Source organism: Somniosus microcephalus, chromosome 3 (assembly GCF_052327205.1).
Source record: "Somniosus microcephalus isolate GS21.2 chromosome 3, FLI_Smic_1.0, whole genome shotgun sequence".
Lineage (NCBI taxonomy): Eukaryota > Metazoa > Chordata > Chondrichthyes > Squaliformes > Somniosidae > Somniosus > Somniosus microcephalus.
In genome coordinates this window covers 241,902,313-241,917,476 of record NC_140989.1, presented here as the reverse complement: position 1 = coordinate 241,917,476, position 15,164 = coordinate 241,902,313, and the positions used below count along the sequence as shown (strand labels likewise).

The following is a 15,164-nucleotide window of genomic DNA, read 5'->3' as shown; positions in this document are numbered from 1 at the left end:
CAAGATGTGCTTATTCTTCTTTATAACGTGGTATAGTCATGAACTGTTTCATATATGCTGTGGGTCAGGATTGGATCAGGTTGGGCTACCTTATTATCAGAGAGGAATCAATTTGCAAATAAGTTGATAGCAGAAGGAGTTTTGCTTCAGCAAAATAACTAACAGCAGAGCAGTGCTGGCTTTATGCAGCCCCGTGAATTGGAGAATTTACTTGCGCGGGCATCTTGCTTTAGTAAGGGCCATCTGTCAGGATAGTGCAATGTTGTTAGCTCGTGCATTGCATGCTCTAGAAGACCTATGTGCCCTTTAACCTCATGTAAGTACAACTTTGTGTGGTGTATCTCCTTCAAGTGGCGAACATGGGGTTCATTCTTGTGTTTGCCCGTATACTAAGTTCCTGATACCTGTCGCACCTTTCATGTGAGGCATCCAGCAGAGCCTGGGTGCTTCCCTCACAAGAGGGAGCAAAAGCCAGAGAGCCTGCCACCCAAGGCCAATGGTTGTACAAGCTTCGAAGATCAAGTTACAGAACAGCACTGGTGAAGGAATGCAGCAGAGGCCTTGTTGACCATTCTGACCAAAGAATTGTGCGTGGCCTTCGATGGAAGAGGAGGGAGTTAAAGAGGGGAATTAAGTAAAGAAAAACTGACAGTTCCAAAATAAATTCAGTTAAAATATGTGTTGCAATTTAAGCTTCAGCATAAAGCATTCACAGATTAAGATGTTTGAAAAATTTAACAGAAAAGACTGGACCTGCAGTTAAGCATTTGAAGGACATAAACAACTTCTGCTAGAGCGTGAAGGAGTAGCAGAAATGCTCTCTGTGAAAGCCTCCTAATGTAATCAGAGCTTCCCTTTTTGCTTCGAATGTGCACATTGAGCAGGCACTGGACCAAGTGCAATGAATGCAATCAGAGTCGGGTTGAAAAGGTTCGATAAATGCTACAGGATGAATGCTGTGCAGATGTCTTAGCAATGATATGCTCCATCACTCAGAAAGTCAGCCATTTGTTTTCCTTTTGAGCAAGCTGGAGCTAAGAATGTTAAAAAGCCTTGGGCTGCAACAACGGGATTTATTCCAGTCCAGTCGGTCTGCCAAAGCATTGCCTTCAAATACAATCTATCTTTGCATAGTAGCAATACTTCAGTCATGAAGCAATTTCATCTTGTTAACTTTTTTTTCGGCAGGGAGGGGTTTAAAAATAATAGTTTCGTAACTATGATGGAATTTCTTTCCCCCCCCCCCCACCCCATGCAGTCCTATTAATAAATGGTGCTGAGCTGGTCATTACCAAGATCTCCTCTTGAATGAATCCATTATTTCTCCAGAGGTCATTCACTTACTTTAAAAAAAGTGACAAGGAGGTCTGCTCACACGTCGACCCTTTGGGGATCTCAGTAGAACTTATTAGAGATTAACAAGCATCCGTCTGAATTGACGTAGAATGTGGTGTGGCAGCTGCAGGGTTAAATGCCAGGATAGGTGAAGGTGAAGCACTTTGATGGGAAACCATGGTATGATCGACTGTGATCTGGACCTGTATTTGACCAATTTCCACACATTCCACCTTCTGGGTGTCAGCCTTGTTGGTAGCACTCTCGCTCCTGAGACAGAAAGTCATGGATTCAAGCCCCACCACAGAGACGTGAGCACATATTGCAAGCTGATGCTCCAGTGCTGCTCTGTCGGAGGCGCCGTCTTTTTAAAGAGACGTTAAACCGAAGTCCCATCTGCCCCCTCAGGTGGAAGCAATAGATCCAATGGCACTATTTTGAAGAAGAGCAGGGGAGTTCTCCTGTCCAATATTTATCACTTAAACAACATCACTTTAATTTTTTTTTAAATCTGGTCATTCACTTCATTGCTGTTTCTGGGTCTTTGCTGTGCGCAAATTGGCTGCCACGTTTCCAACATTACAACAGTGACTACACTTGAGAAGGGGCTTACTGTGAAGTGCTTTGGGATGCCCTGAGGTTGTGAAAGGCGCTATGTAAATGCAAGTTCTTTCCTTTCTAGAAACCAAAAGGAATGTATCCCTTATAGGCACTGCAAATGGGATTTGAAACGGAAGCTGGCTGTGTGTAACTTGCACATGCCTGATAGAAATGAGTATAGGTGCTGACCACTGCATGGGATGTGTCCACGCTTCAACATTTTAAGCACATCTGATGCAGACATGGAAAACCCTGTCCCTGAATGTGACTCTCATTCAGCCATGACATACAAGTATGATGTATACCAAGTTTGTTTCTTGCTTATCCAGATGATGGCATCACTAAGGAAATATTACATTATTCTGTCCAGCTGTTCAGTTCTAGTTTACAGGCAAGTGATGCCTGCCTGCATATTTAGGTTTTGTAGCCTCACTGTAAATATGTGTAGCCCATCATGGAATGGCTTCATGGTTTTTTTTGGAAGGCTAGAAAGAAGATGACTTATTTCCGTGTATTTTAGCCATGTGATGCTGGCATAATCCCCATCCCAGTGAGTCTGCATGGTGCTTTTCGATTAAAAAAAAATGGAAATCTAGTAGTCAACCAAGCTTCTGAAATTTGGTAGCCCAACTTGTATTTTAGTAGCCTTTAGTTAGGATCCCCTTATTACGTGACAGAAAACCATATGTGGTTTGAAGACTCCAAGAAATGAAGGGTACTCAAAAGATTATTATTTTTTAAATATTCAGGTATCAAATCTTTATTTTCATTTTTTTAAGAAGAGCCATTTACTTATTATGCCCAAAGAACCCACTAAAAAGACTAATTAATTTGCTTTTAAAGTTAATATTTACCCATTACATTCTGCACACAAAACCAAGAACAAGGAAAATGAGCAAAGTCAGCATTCCAACATTCATCCATGTTAGATTTAAAAACAAATGGGAATTGCTCTCACCAAGCAAGGTGAAGCAGGAGAAGCGGCAAGTTGCAAAGGTTTGTTGTTGTAATTTTTTTACATTAATAAAGGAGTATCTCCTGCATTAACATAGCATTTGAATTCACACTTTTAGACTGCAAAGCAGTTAACAATGCATAAACCTTACCTTTCTGGCACTTGCAAACAATGTAAATGAAGCTCTAAAATGGCTTTTCTTGCAGTCGGTGGTTGGCAGTGGAGCAGGAATGCTCTGAATAAAACTGTCAGGTATCTCTTGGTACATCAGATTGTGTGAAGCCAGATTGCTCGCTCTGTCTCTACTCAAGTCTCACTGGGGGAACTGTCCGTATGCCTGTCTTGCATCCTAACAAGCTTCAGCTATTGTTGGCTTCTGCAGTCTCTGAGGGCACAGCCTGTACCAAGCTCCTTCTGTGTCCTTGCTCGAGACAGTAATGCATTCAGAGCCCTAGAATACATACAAAATTCATCTGGCACAGGAGGGGGGAGGGAGGAGAAGGAGGAAAGGAGGCTTTTTGCTTGTGCTAAGGTGGTTTGGCTTGCAGCTGAGAGATAAGAGAGGAGTAGAATTGAAAAGGTTTACACTAAAAGCCATTTTTTTTTAGCATTTTGATTCTGCAGATAAAAGCCCAGTCTCCTGCTGAGAAATGCATTGTAAGGTTCCTTTGTGGGAGTATCCACATTCTTAAAATTTTGGCAAGCAGTTTCAGCTTTCTGAGTGATTGTCTTGGATAGAATAAAAGGATTTTGAACAATTAATTAGACCGTGAAAAAAAGCTGCAAATATGTGTAGTCACTATATACAATAAAACGTTTGCTAAATTTAAAGTCCAAGAATGAAGGGAACCTTGATGCTTTCTGCTATTATTACACATTTAACATCATTATTTTCTTTTATTTTTATAACCGCAAAGTACCTCAGACTCAAATGTTATTAATTTAATGCAATTCTTATTTCTAAACCTTATATACCTAAAATTATAGCTATACAAATATCATCAAACCTCATTATTACAACCTCATAAAGGTAAGTTTTTATTAGGTGTTCATTCTATGCAGGTTTGAATTCCTCTATTTCCTATACTGGAACTTCAAGTGGGACTAGAGTAGATGCTGGGGGTAATCCTGACTTTGTGAGATTGTGTAAAACAGGTGATAGCGAGTCAGCAGCACGTTTTACATCTCTTCCCATTTTTATTTCCATTGTAGTCAATAAAAATAAAATTGGGGAGAGATATAAAATGGGCTGCGGATTCGCTTTCGCCTGCTTTACACAATCTCACAGTCAGAATGGCCCCATTGTATTTAAAATGAAGTACAGTAGGTACAAAATTACCCCAATGTGTTTAAATTGAAGTAGATATAAAATTATTAGGGACCGCTCCCTCTGTGACATCCTGGTCCACTCTTCCATCACCCCCAACACCCGCTTCCCTTCCCACGGCACCTTCCCGTGCAAGTGCAGGCGATGCAACACCTGCCCCTTTCACCTCCTCCCTTTCCACCGTTCAGAGCTCCAAACACTCCTTCCAGGTGAAACAGCGATTTACTTGTACTTCGTTCAATCTAGTATACTGTATTCGCTGCTCACGATGCGGTCTCCTCTACATTGGGGAGACCAAACGCAGATTGGGTGATCCCTTTGCTGAACACCTCCGTTCAGTCCGCAAGTGTGACCCTGAGCATATGGTAGCTTGCTATTTTAATTCCCTGCTCCACTCCCACTCTGACCTCTCTGTCCTCAGCCTCCTACACTATTCCAATGAAGCTCAACGGAAGCTCCAGGAACAGCACTTTAGCTTTCAATTAGGCAGTTTACAATCTTCCAGACTCAACATCAAGTTCAACAATTTCAGGTCATAACCACTGTACCATTTTTTTGGACAGCAGGTGTTGGTAATGATTCTGCTGTTGCCATTTTCAGCTTCTCTAGACCCATCTTTTGTTTCTTTACTTGTCCCATTACCATCTCCTTTTGCCTTGCACCATCATTCCTTTTGTCATTTAATCTCTCCTGCCTTCTGCCCTATCACAGGCCTTCCCTTTTATTCTTTCCTCCTCTCCCACTTTTCCCTGCCTCCTCACTTTCTTAAAACCTGTTACATCTGTAACATTTTCCAGTTCTGATGAAAGGTCATCAACTCTGTTTCTCTCTCCACAGATGCTGCCTGACCTGCTGGGTATTTCCAGCATTTTCTGTTTTTATTTCAGATTTCCAGCATCCGCAGTATTTTGCCTTTCAATACAAAATTACCCCATTGTGTTTACAATGAAGTAGGTAAGATGCATCCGCAAAGAGTTGCAAGTCTTCAAAGCTGACTACAAAATGAAGGAGGACTTCTTTCACTAACTACAATTGGAACATTTCTTGTCAAACCGTTCTAATTTTGAGTGACTTGCCTGTCTGCTTATGACATTGAGACCTCCCCACCCTCCCACAAAGACTAGATTTACTGGGATACACCAACCTCGTTCTCAGGCACCCAGAAAATACAAATTCAGCAAAAGTGTCCCAGGGAAAAGGAGAAACCTGAAAATAATGACAACTAATGGCCTAGTAGGAAGCCATCTGTGAGCAGTAACAAATGGAATGGAGGGGCAGGTTAGGATAAACCACTGATCTCACAATGGAATCCTGGAGCCCGAGGAGATAGCTGGAGGCGCCAAGGTCAGTAAGTAATCACCTTCCACATATATCGTGGCAGGTTGAGGCCTGACCCCCATTCCTGTCCTACTACCAACAACAACAATACCACAAATACACCCCCCCCCCCCGCTTCGCACCTCCCACAGAAATAATACTTGTGGGGAAATTTTGACATTGGGTGATAATGTGAAATGGGCGCTGTCTCATTTATTACCCATCCCTGTGAAGGTGGCGGTGGGCAATGTTTCCCGTAATTTTGTTTTGGGTGCACGGCCCATCGATAGTTTTGCGCATGCGCAAACTTTAACATTGAAAAAGCCGGTACCGTGCTGCGCGGGACCGGCAGAGGGCTGCTCGGCCGCACAGCTTATAGGGAAGGTTGGTGGTGGGTCACCTTCATGAACCGCTGCAACCTTAGCGGGTTGATACAACTAAGTTGCTTGCTAAGAAACAACCATGTTGGTGTGGGACTGGAGTCATATATAGGCCAGACCAGGTAAGGATGGCAGGTTTCCTTCCCTAAAGGACATTAGTGAACCAGTTAGGTTTTTACGACAATTTGACAGCTTCATGGTCACTTTTACCAATACCAGCATTTAATTGTAGATTTATTTTTTGAACTGAATTCAAATTCACAGACTGCTATGGTGAGATTTGAGCTCACAGTCTTAGGATTATTAGTCAAGGCTTCTGTAACATAATCAATACACTGCCGTATCCCTTTACACTTTATTCTTTGTGTGAAAGAAAGAACAAGCTTGGCCGTTTATAACACTTTCCACCTCCTCAGGTTGTCATTAAATGCTTTACAGCCAATGAATTACTTTTTCACCTGCAGTCACTATTGTAATGTAGGCAAATAAAGCAGCCAATTTGTGCACGGCAAGGTCCTGCAAACAGCAAATGAGGTAAATCACTAATCTATTTTTTAAAAATTCATTCCTGGGATGTGGGTGTCACTGGCAAGGACAGCATTTATTGCCCATCCCTAGTTGCCCTTGCGAAGGTGGTAGTGAGCCACCTTCTTGGACTGCTGCAGTCTGTGTGGTGAAGGTATCCCCACAGTGCTGTTAGGGAGGGAGTTCCAGAATTTTGACCCAGCGACGATGAAGGATCGGTGATATATTTCCAAGTCAGGCTGGTGTGTGACTTGATGGTGAACTTGGAGGGGATGGTGTTCCCATGCACCTGCTGCCCTTGTCCTTCTAGGTGGAAGAGGTCGTGGGTTTGGGGGAAGAAGCCTTGACGAGTTGCTGCAGTGCATCTTGTAGATGGTACACACTGCAGCCACGGTACGCCGGTGGTGGACAGAATGAATGTTTAAGGTGGTGCATGGGGTGCCAATCAAGCGGGCTGCTTTGTCTTGGATGGTGTCGAGCTCCTTGAGTGTTGTTGGAGCTGCACTCATCCAGGCAAGTGGAGAGTATTCCATCACACTCCTGACTTGTGCCTTGTAGATGGTGGAAAGGCTTTGGGGAGTCAGGAGGTGAGACACTCGCTGCAGAATACCCAGACTCTGACCTGCTCTCGTGGCCACAGTATTTATGTGGCTGGTCCAGTTAAGTTTCTGGTCAATGGTGATCCCCAGGATATTGATGGAGGTGGATTCGGTGATGGTAATGCCACTGAATGTCAAGGGGCAGTGGTTAGATGCTTGCTTGTTGGAGATAGTCATTGCCTGGCACTTGTGTGGCGCGAATGTTACCTGCCACTTATAAGCCCAAGCCCGAATGTCGTCCAGGTCTTGCTGCTTGCGGGCATGGACTACTTCATTATCTGAGGAGTTGCAAATGGAACTGAACACTGTGTAGTCATCAGCGAACATCCCCACTTCTGACCTTATGACGGAGGGAAGTTCATTGATGAAGCAGCTGAAGATGGTTGGGCCTAGGACACTGTCCTGAGGAACTCCTGCAGTGATGTCCTAGGGCTGAGATGATTGACCACCAACAACTACAACCACCTTCCTTTGTGCTAGGTATGACTTCAGCCAATGGAGAGTTTTCCCCCTGATTCCCATTGACTTCAATTTTACCTCATTCCACCTCTGTAATTCAGCTCTTTTATCCATGCTTGGACCAAGGCTGTAACGAGGTCTGGAGCCGTGTGGTCCTAGCGAAACCCAAACTGAGCATCGATGAGCAGCTTATTGGTAAGTGCCGCTTGATAGCACTGTCAACGACACCTTCCACCACTTTGCTGATGATTGAGAGTAGACTGCTGGGGGGATAATTGGCTGGATTGGATTTGTCCTGCTTTTTGTGGACAGGACATATCTGGGCAGTTTTCCACATTGTCGGGTAGATGCCAGTGTTATAGCTGTACTGGAACAGCTTGACTAGAGGCACGGCTAGTTCTGGAGCACAAGTCCTCAGCACAACCGTTAGGATGTTGTCAGGGCCCATAGCCTTTGCTGTATCCAGTGCACTCAGCCGTTTCTTGATATCACGTGGAGTGAATCAAATTGGTGGAAAACTGGCTTCTGTGATGGTGAGGACCTCAGGTGGAGGCCAAGATGGATCATCCACTCAGCACTTCTGGCGGAAGATGTTTGCAGACACTTCAGGCTTGTCTTTTGCACTCATGTGTTGGGCTCCGCTATCTTTTGAGGATGGAGACATTCATGAAGCCTTCTCCTCCCGTTAGTTGTTTAATTGTCCACCACCACTCATGACTGGATGTGGCAGGACTCCAGAGCTTTGATCTGATCTGTTGGTTGTAGGATCGCTTAGCTCTGTCTATAGCTTGCTGCTTCCACTGTTTAGCATGCATGTAGTCCTGTGTTGCAGGTTGGCACCTCATTTTTAGGTTTGCCTGGTGCTGCTCCTGACACTCCTCATTAAACCAGGATTGGTCCCCTGGCTTGATGGCAATGGTGGAGTGAGGGATATGCCAGGCCATGAGATTACAGATTGTAGTGGAATACAATCCTGCCGCTGCTGATGGTCCACAGTGCCTCATGGATGCCCAGTTTAGAACTGCTAGATCTGTCCTGAATCTGTCCCATTTAGCATGGTGGTAGTGCCACACAACACGATGGAGGGTGACCTCAGTGTGAAGACGGGACTTTGTTTCCACAAAGACTGTGCGGTGGTCACTGACCAATATTGTCATGGACAGATGCATTTGCAACAGATAGATTGGTGAGGACGAGGTCAGGTAGGTTTTTCCCTCGTGTTGGTTCTCTCACCACATGCCGCAGGCCCAGTTTGGCAGTTATGTCCTTCAGGGCTCGGCCAGCTCAGTCAGTAGTGGTGCTACCGAGTCACTCTTGGTAATAAACATTGAAGTACATTCTGTGCCCTTGCTACCCTCAGTGCTTCTTCCAAGTGGTGTTCAACATGGAGTTTTGATGTTGGGGGCTGATTGTTGTTCAGGACACCAGGAGAACTCTTTTGTTTTTTGAATAATGCCATTAGAATTTTCCCTCCACCTTAACAGACAGACAAGGCCTCAGTTTAACATGTCTTCAAGTGACTTTTATCTCCCTCAGTACTGTACTAATGTAAGCCTGGATTATGTGCTTAAATCCTGAAGTGGGGCTTCAATCCACAAACTTTTAACTCAAGGGCAAGAGCGCTACAACACAGTGATAATGGTTAATATAAATATTAAATAAAAAATAAAAAAATAAAAAATCATGCACAAATATTTATCATTAGTTTATGTAAATTTTGGCCCCGTATTAAAATGTTTAAATTTTTCCCCCAAAAATTACATTTTTACTGTAAATGCTTTATTGAAGGGACTTTTAATTACATTTGAAAATGGGAACATTTATTTTTATTCCAGTTGCATAAATTAATAAATTATTTGGGGATTCCACATATGCTTATGGGGATTCCATTCGTAAATGAAATCACCATAAGCGGATTAGGAATCCTCCTTTCTGATTGGAGGACCGGGCCCATGTGATCCCAGGAACGCCTTTGAACCGCCTGCGTCCCTGGGATCCATGGGCCTTTACCCAGGCGTACGCCTGCAGGCCCAGGACCCGAAGTCTCCGAAGCCCGGGAGCCCGCCGGTAAGTATGGATTTTTAAAATCGGGTCAGAGGCGTACTCCAGAGGTACGCCTCCGACTGCAAATTACGGGCCATTATTACAACTATGCTAGATTGATCAGAGAACATTTAGCTCTGAGCAAACTATTGGAGTCTCAGAAAAACCAAACAAATGACATTATGTACTTGGATGCTGCAGACAGCACCAGCCCCTACATTCAACAGCTCAGCTGGCTAATTAAAATGAAACAGCTGATATATGAGATTCTCAACAGGCTGCCCAACAATAACTACCAAGGTTGACTGACATATCGAAATTCTATTCCTCTTAATTCAAATGATCAACGATCTTTTAGCTGTAAATTTTTACTTTTCTGTGTTATTGTTTAATTCAAATTATTGGACGATTATATTTTTTTGTGCAAATAGCAACCTTGAATTATCAGGAGTCGACTGTACATCCTTACACTCTTCAGATACTCCCATATATCAACGCTGTCAAAACACCTTTCATGGACCAGGATGCTTGCTCAGTTTAACTCTTGAACAAATTAACAGCAGATAGCTGCCACCCCTACCCCTGATCACCACTGCTAAACACCACCCACCCCCCCCACCATTGCTACCCACACCCCCCCTCACCCCTCCCAATCTCCCCCTTTCCCAGTCGCCCCCTTTCATCACTTACCTGAGGGCTGCTGCTGGTGCAGCCGCCTGTTCTTTAATCCCGCTTCACTGGCGAGCTGCCTGTTACATTGCGCAGCTCACCAGCTTGCTGGAAATGTGGCCATAGGCCCAATATCTAGGGGCACCTTGGACCTCGCCATTCAGGGGCAGGGATCAATCCCTGCTCTCCCGCCCCCACCGGCCAAAAAAACAACCTACAAAAATTACAACTGTTGTCTGTGATCCTGTGAAATCTAAGTGAGTAAAGTGAGTCCAGAGGAGCTGTACTCTTACAGTATTCTTCACCACTGCCTCGCTAGAGGCAAGTAAGATAAGATAAGAGCGGAGAGGTGGCGGACCTGCGAGGGAGCACCAGAGGCGGCGGTACATAAGGAGCAGCCCCGAGGCAGCGAGACCCAGAGCCCGAGAGCGGAGAGGCGGCGGACCTGCGAGGGAGCACCAGAGGCGGCGGTACATAAGGAGCAGCCCCGAGACAGTGAGGCCCAGAGCCCTGAGAGCGGAGAGGCGGCGGACCTGCGAGGGAGCACCAGAGGCGGCTTACCAATCCAGGTTCCGGGAGAGGGAAGCAAAAAGTAATCAAAGTGTGACGTCACCAAGAAGCAGGTAAGTGATTGGTTGGTGAGTATTTTCTTTCTAAATTTTTCTAAACTTAAATTTTGTGGTTTCTAAGGTCTCTGTTGTGTAGCGGGGACTACTATTAAGCAAGGGCCTTTGAGTATATCATTTAATTGAAGTGAAATTGGTGGGATTCATTTAATTTTAATTAATTAATTAAAGGGTAAGTCATGGCAGGACAGCCCAGCCCCGTAGTGTGCTGCTCCTGCTCTATGTGGGAAATCAGGGATGCTTCCTGCGTCCCTGATGACCATGTGTGCGGAAGTGTGTCCAGCTGCAGCTACTGACAGACCGCATTGCGGCACTGGAGCTGCGGATGGATTCATTTTGGAGCATTCGCGATGCTGAGGACATCGTGAATATCACATTTAGCGAGTTGGTCACACCGCAGGTAAAGGGTGTATAGGCAGGAAGGGAATGGGTGACCAGCAGGCAGAGTAAGAGGCACAGGCAGGTAGTACAGGAATCCCCTGTGGCCATCCCCCTCTCCAACAGATATACCACTTTGAATACTGTTGGGGGGGATGACTCATCAGGGGAAGGCAGCAGCAGCCAACTTCCTGGCACCATGGGTGGCTCTGCTGCACAGGCTGGGAGGAAAAAGAGTGGAAGAGCTATAGTGATAGGGGACTCAATTGTAAGGGGAATAGATAGGCGTTTTTGCGGCCGCAATCGAGACTCCAGGATGGTGTGTTGCCTTCCTGGTGCAAGGGTCAAGGACGTCTCGGAGCGGCTGCAGAACATTTTGGAGGGGGAAGGTGAACAGCCAGTTGTCGTGGTGCACATAGGCACCAACGATATAGGTAAAAAATGGGATGAGGTCCTAAAAGCAGAATATAGGGAGTTAGGAGGTAAATTAAAAAAGGTAGTAATCTCAGGATTGCTACCAGTGCCACGTGCTAGTCAGAGTAGAAATAGGAGGATATTTCAAATGAATACGTGGCTAGAGGAATGGTGCAAGGGGGAGGGATTCAAATTCCTTGGACATTGGAACCGGTTCTGGGAGAGGTGGGACCAGTACAACCGGGACGGTTTGCACCTGGACAGGGCCGGGACCGATGTCCTAGGGGGAGTGTTTGCTAGTGCTGTTGGGGAGGGTTTAAACTAAAGTGGCAGGGGGTTGGGAACCTGAGCAGGGAGACAGAGGAAAGGGAAACAAGGATAAAAGCAAAAGACAGGAAACAGAAAAACAAAATTAGAAGGCAAAGAAATCAACGGTTTAAATCAAACATGGTCACAGTAAATAACAATTCATATAGGTCTGAGAGTGTTAAAAAAACAAGCCTGAAGGCTTTGTGTCTTAATGCAAGGAGCATTCGGAACAAGGTGGATGAATTAGCTGCGCAAATAGAGGTAAACGAATATGATTTGATTGGGATTACAGAAACATGGCTCCAGGGTGGCCAAGGCTGGGAGCTCAACATCCAGGGGTATTCAATATTTAGGAAGGATAGGCAAAAAAGAAAGGGAGGTGGGGTAGCATTGCTGGTTAAAGAGGGGATTAACACAATTGAAAGGAAGGATATTAACTGTGATGATGCAGAATCGGTATGGGTAGAACCGAGAAATATCAAGGGGCAGAAAATGTTAGTGGGAGTGGTATATAGACCTCCAAACAGTAATACGGAGGTTGGAGATGGCATTAAAAGGGAAATTAGAGAAGCATGCAGTAAGGGCACAGCAGTCATCATGGGTGACTTTAATTTACATATAGATTGGGCTAACCAAATTAGTAAGAATACTGTGGAGGAGGAATTCCTAGAATGTTTACAGGATGGTTTTCTGGAACAATATGTCGAGGAACCAACCAGAGATCAGGCCATCTTAGACTGGGTATTATGTAATGAGAGAGGGTTAATTAGCAATCTTGTTGTATGAGGCCCCTTGGGTCAGAGTGATCATAATATGATAGAATTCTTCATTAGGATGGAGAGTGAAGTAGTTGACTCGGAGACTAGGGTCCTGAATTTAAATAAAGGAAACTATGATGGTATGAGGTGCGAATTGGGTAGGATTGATTGGGGAATGTTACTCAAAGGGTTGACGGTGGATAGGCAATGGCAAACATTCAAAGACCGCATGGATGAACTACAGAAGTTGTTCATCCCAGTTTGGGATAAGAATAAAACAAAAAGGGTGACTCAACCGTGGCTAACAAGGGAAATTAGGGATAGCATAAGATCCAAGGAGAGGGCATATAAATTGGCCAGAAAAAGCGGTAACCCTGAGGATTGGGAGCAGTTTAGGATTCAACAAAGGAGGACAAAGGGATTAATTAAGAAGGGGAAAATAGAATATGAAAGTAAGCTTGCAGGGAACATAAAAACTGACTGAGAGCTTTTATAGATATGTGAAGAGAAAAAGATTAGTGAAATCAAGTGTCGGTCCATTGCAGTCAGAAGCAGGGGAAGTTATAATGGGGAACAAGGAAATGCATATTTTGGTTCTGTCTTCACAAAGGAGGACACAAATAACCTCCCAGAGATGTTGGAGAACATAGGGTCTGATGAGAGGGAGGAACTGAAAGAAATCAGTATTTGTAGGGAAATGGTGTTAGGCAAATTGACGGGATTGAAGGCCGATAAATCCCCAGGGCCTGATAATCTATATCCTAGGGTACTTAAGGAGGTGGCCTTAGAAATAGTAGATGCATTGCTGATCATCTTCCAAAATTCGCTGGAATCTGGAACTGTACCCATGGATTGGAGGGTAGCTAATGTTACCCCACTATTTAAAAAGGATGGTAGAAAGAAAGCGGGGAATTACAGACCGGTAAGCCTGACATCGGTAGTTGGGAAAATGCTAGAGTCCATTATAAAGGATGTAATAGCTGAGCATTTGGAAAACAGTGACAGGATCGGACAAAGTCAACATGGATTTACAAAAGGTAAATTGTGCTTGACTAATCTACTGGAATTTTTTGAGGATGTAACTGGTAAAATAGATAAGGGAGAACCAGTAGATGTGGTGTATTTGGACTTTCAAAAGGCTTTCGATAAGGTCCTGCATAAGAGATTAGCATGTAAAGTTAAGGCACATGGGATTGGGGGCAAGGTATTGACTTGGATAGAGAACTGGTTGGTGGACAGAAAGCAGAGAGTAGGAATTAACGGGTCTTTTTCCGAGTGGCAGGCAGTGACTAGTGGAGTACCACAGGGATCGGTCCTTGGACCCCAGCTATTCACAATATACATTAATGATCTAGATAAGGGAACTAGATGTAATATCTCCAAGTTTGCAGATGACACAAAGCTGGGTGGGCGTGTGTGCTGCGAGGAGGATACCGAGAAACTCCAGGATGATTTGGACAGGTTGGGTGATTGGGCAGAAGCGTGGCAGATGCAATATAACGTGGATAAATGCGAGGTTATCCACTTCGGTGTCAAAAACAGAAAGGCAGACTATTATCTGAATGGCAATAGATTGGGAGAAGGGAAAGTGCAACGAGACCTGGGTGTCCTTGTGCACCAGTCGCTGAAGGTAAGCATGCAGGTGCAGCAGGCGGTGAAGAAGGCAAATGGTATGTTGGCCTTCATAGCGAAAGGGTTTGTGTACAGGAGCAAGGATGTCCTGCTGCAGTTGTACAGGGCCTTGGTGAGACCACACCTTGAGTACTGTGTGCAGTTTTGGTCGCCTTATCTGAGGAAGGATGTTCTTGCCATGGAAGGAGTTCAGCGAAGATTCACAAGGCTGATCCCTGGGATGGCAGGAATGACGCATGAGGAGAGATTGGGTCAATTGGGCTTATACTCGCTGGAGTTTAGAAGAATGAGAGGGGATCTCATCGAAACTTATAAAATTCTGACAGGTCTGGACAAACTAGATGCAGGTAGAATGTTCCCGATGGTCGGAGAGTCCGTGGGGGCACAGTGGCAGAGTGGTTAGCATTGTTGCCTCACAGCGCCAGGGACCCGGGTTCAAATCCGGCCTCGGGCGACTCTCTGTGTGGAGTTTGCACATTCTCCCTGTGTCTGCGTGGGTTTCCTCCGGGTGCTGCGGTTTCCTCCCACAGTCCAAAGATGTGCAGGTTAGGTTGATTTGGCTATGATAAATTGACCCTTAGTGTTAGGGGATTAAATACATGGGGTTACGGGGATAGGGTGGGATATGTGTCGGTGCAGGCTCGATGGGCCGAAATGGCCTCTATCTGCATTGTGGGGATTCTGTGATTCTCTGTGATTCTGTGAACCAGGGGTCACAGTCTATGGATAAGGGGTAAGCCACTTAGGACAGAGATGAGGAAGAATTTCTTCACCCAGAGAGTGGTGAACCTGTGGAATTCTCTACCACAGAAGGCGGTTGAGGCCAAGTCTTTAAATA

The 15,164-nt window shown here is 44.9% G+C and overlaps 1 protein-coding gene across 2 annotated transcripts in view; it reads right to left on the bottom strand.

The window, feature by feature from the left end:
- Positions 1-3,370, bottom strand: part of LOC147121776 (regulator of G protein signaling 8-like) — a 37,304-nt gene extending 33,934 nt beyond the window's left edge. Inside the window, exon 1 of one of the 2 annotated variants that reach the window (XM_085982269.1) lies at positions 3,042-3,370. In XM_085982269.1, coding sequence (XP_085838395.1) covers positions 3,042-3,158 — 117 coding nt within the window. In that variant the 5' untranslated portion in view covers positions 3,159-3,370. The remainder of the gene's footprint in view (positions 1-3,041) is intronic. The other variant, XM_085982270.1, reaches the window with a different exon arrangement.
- Positions 3,371-15,164: the final 11,794 nt, after the last annotated feature.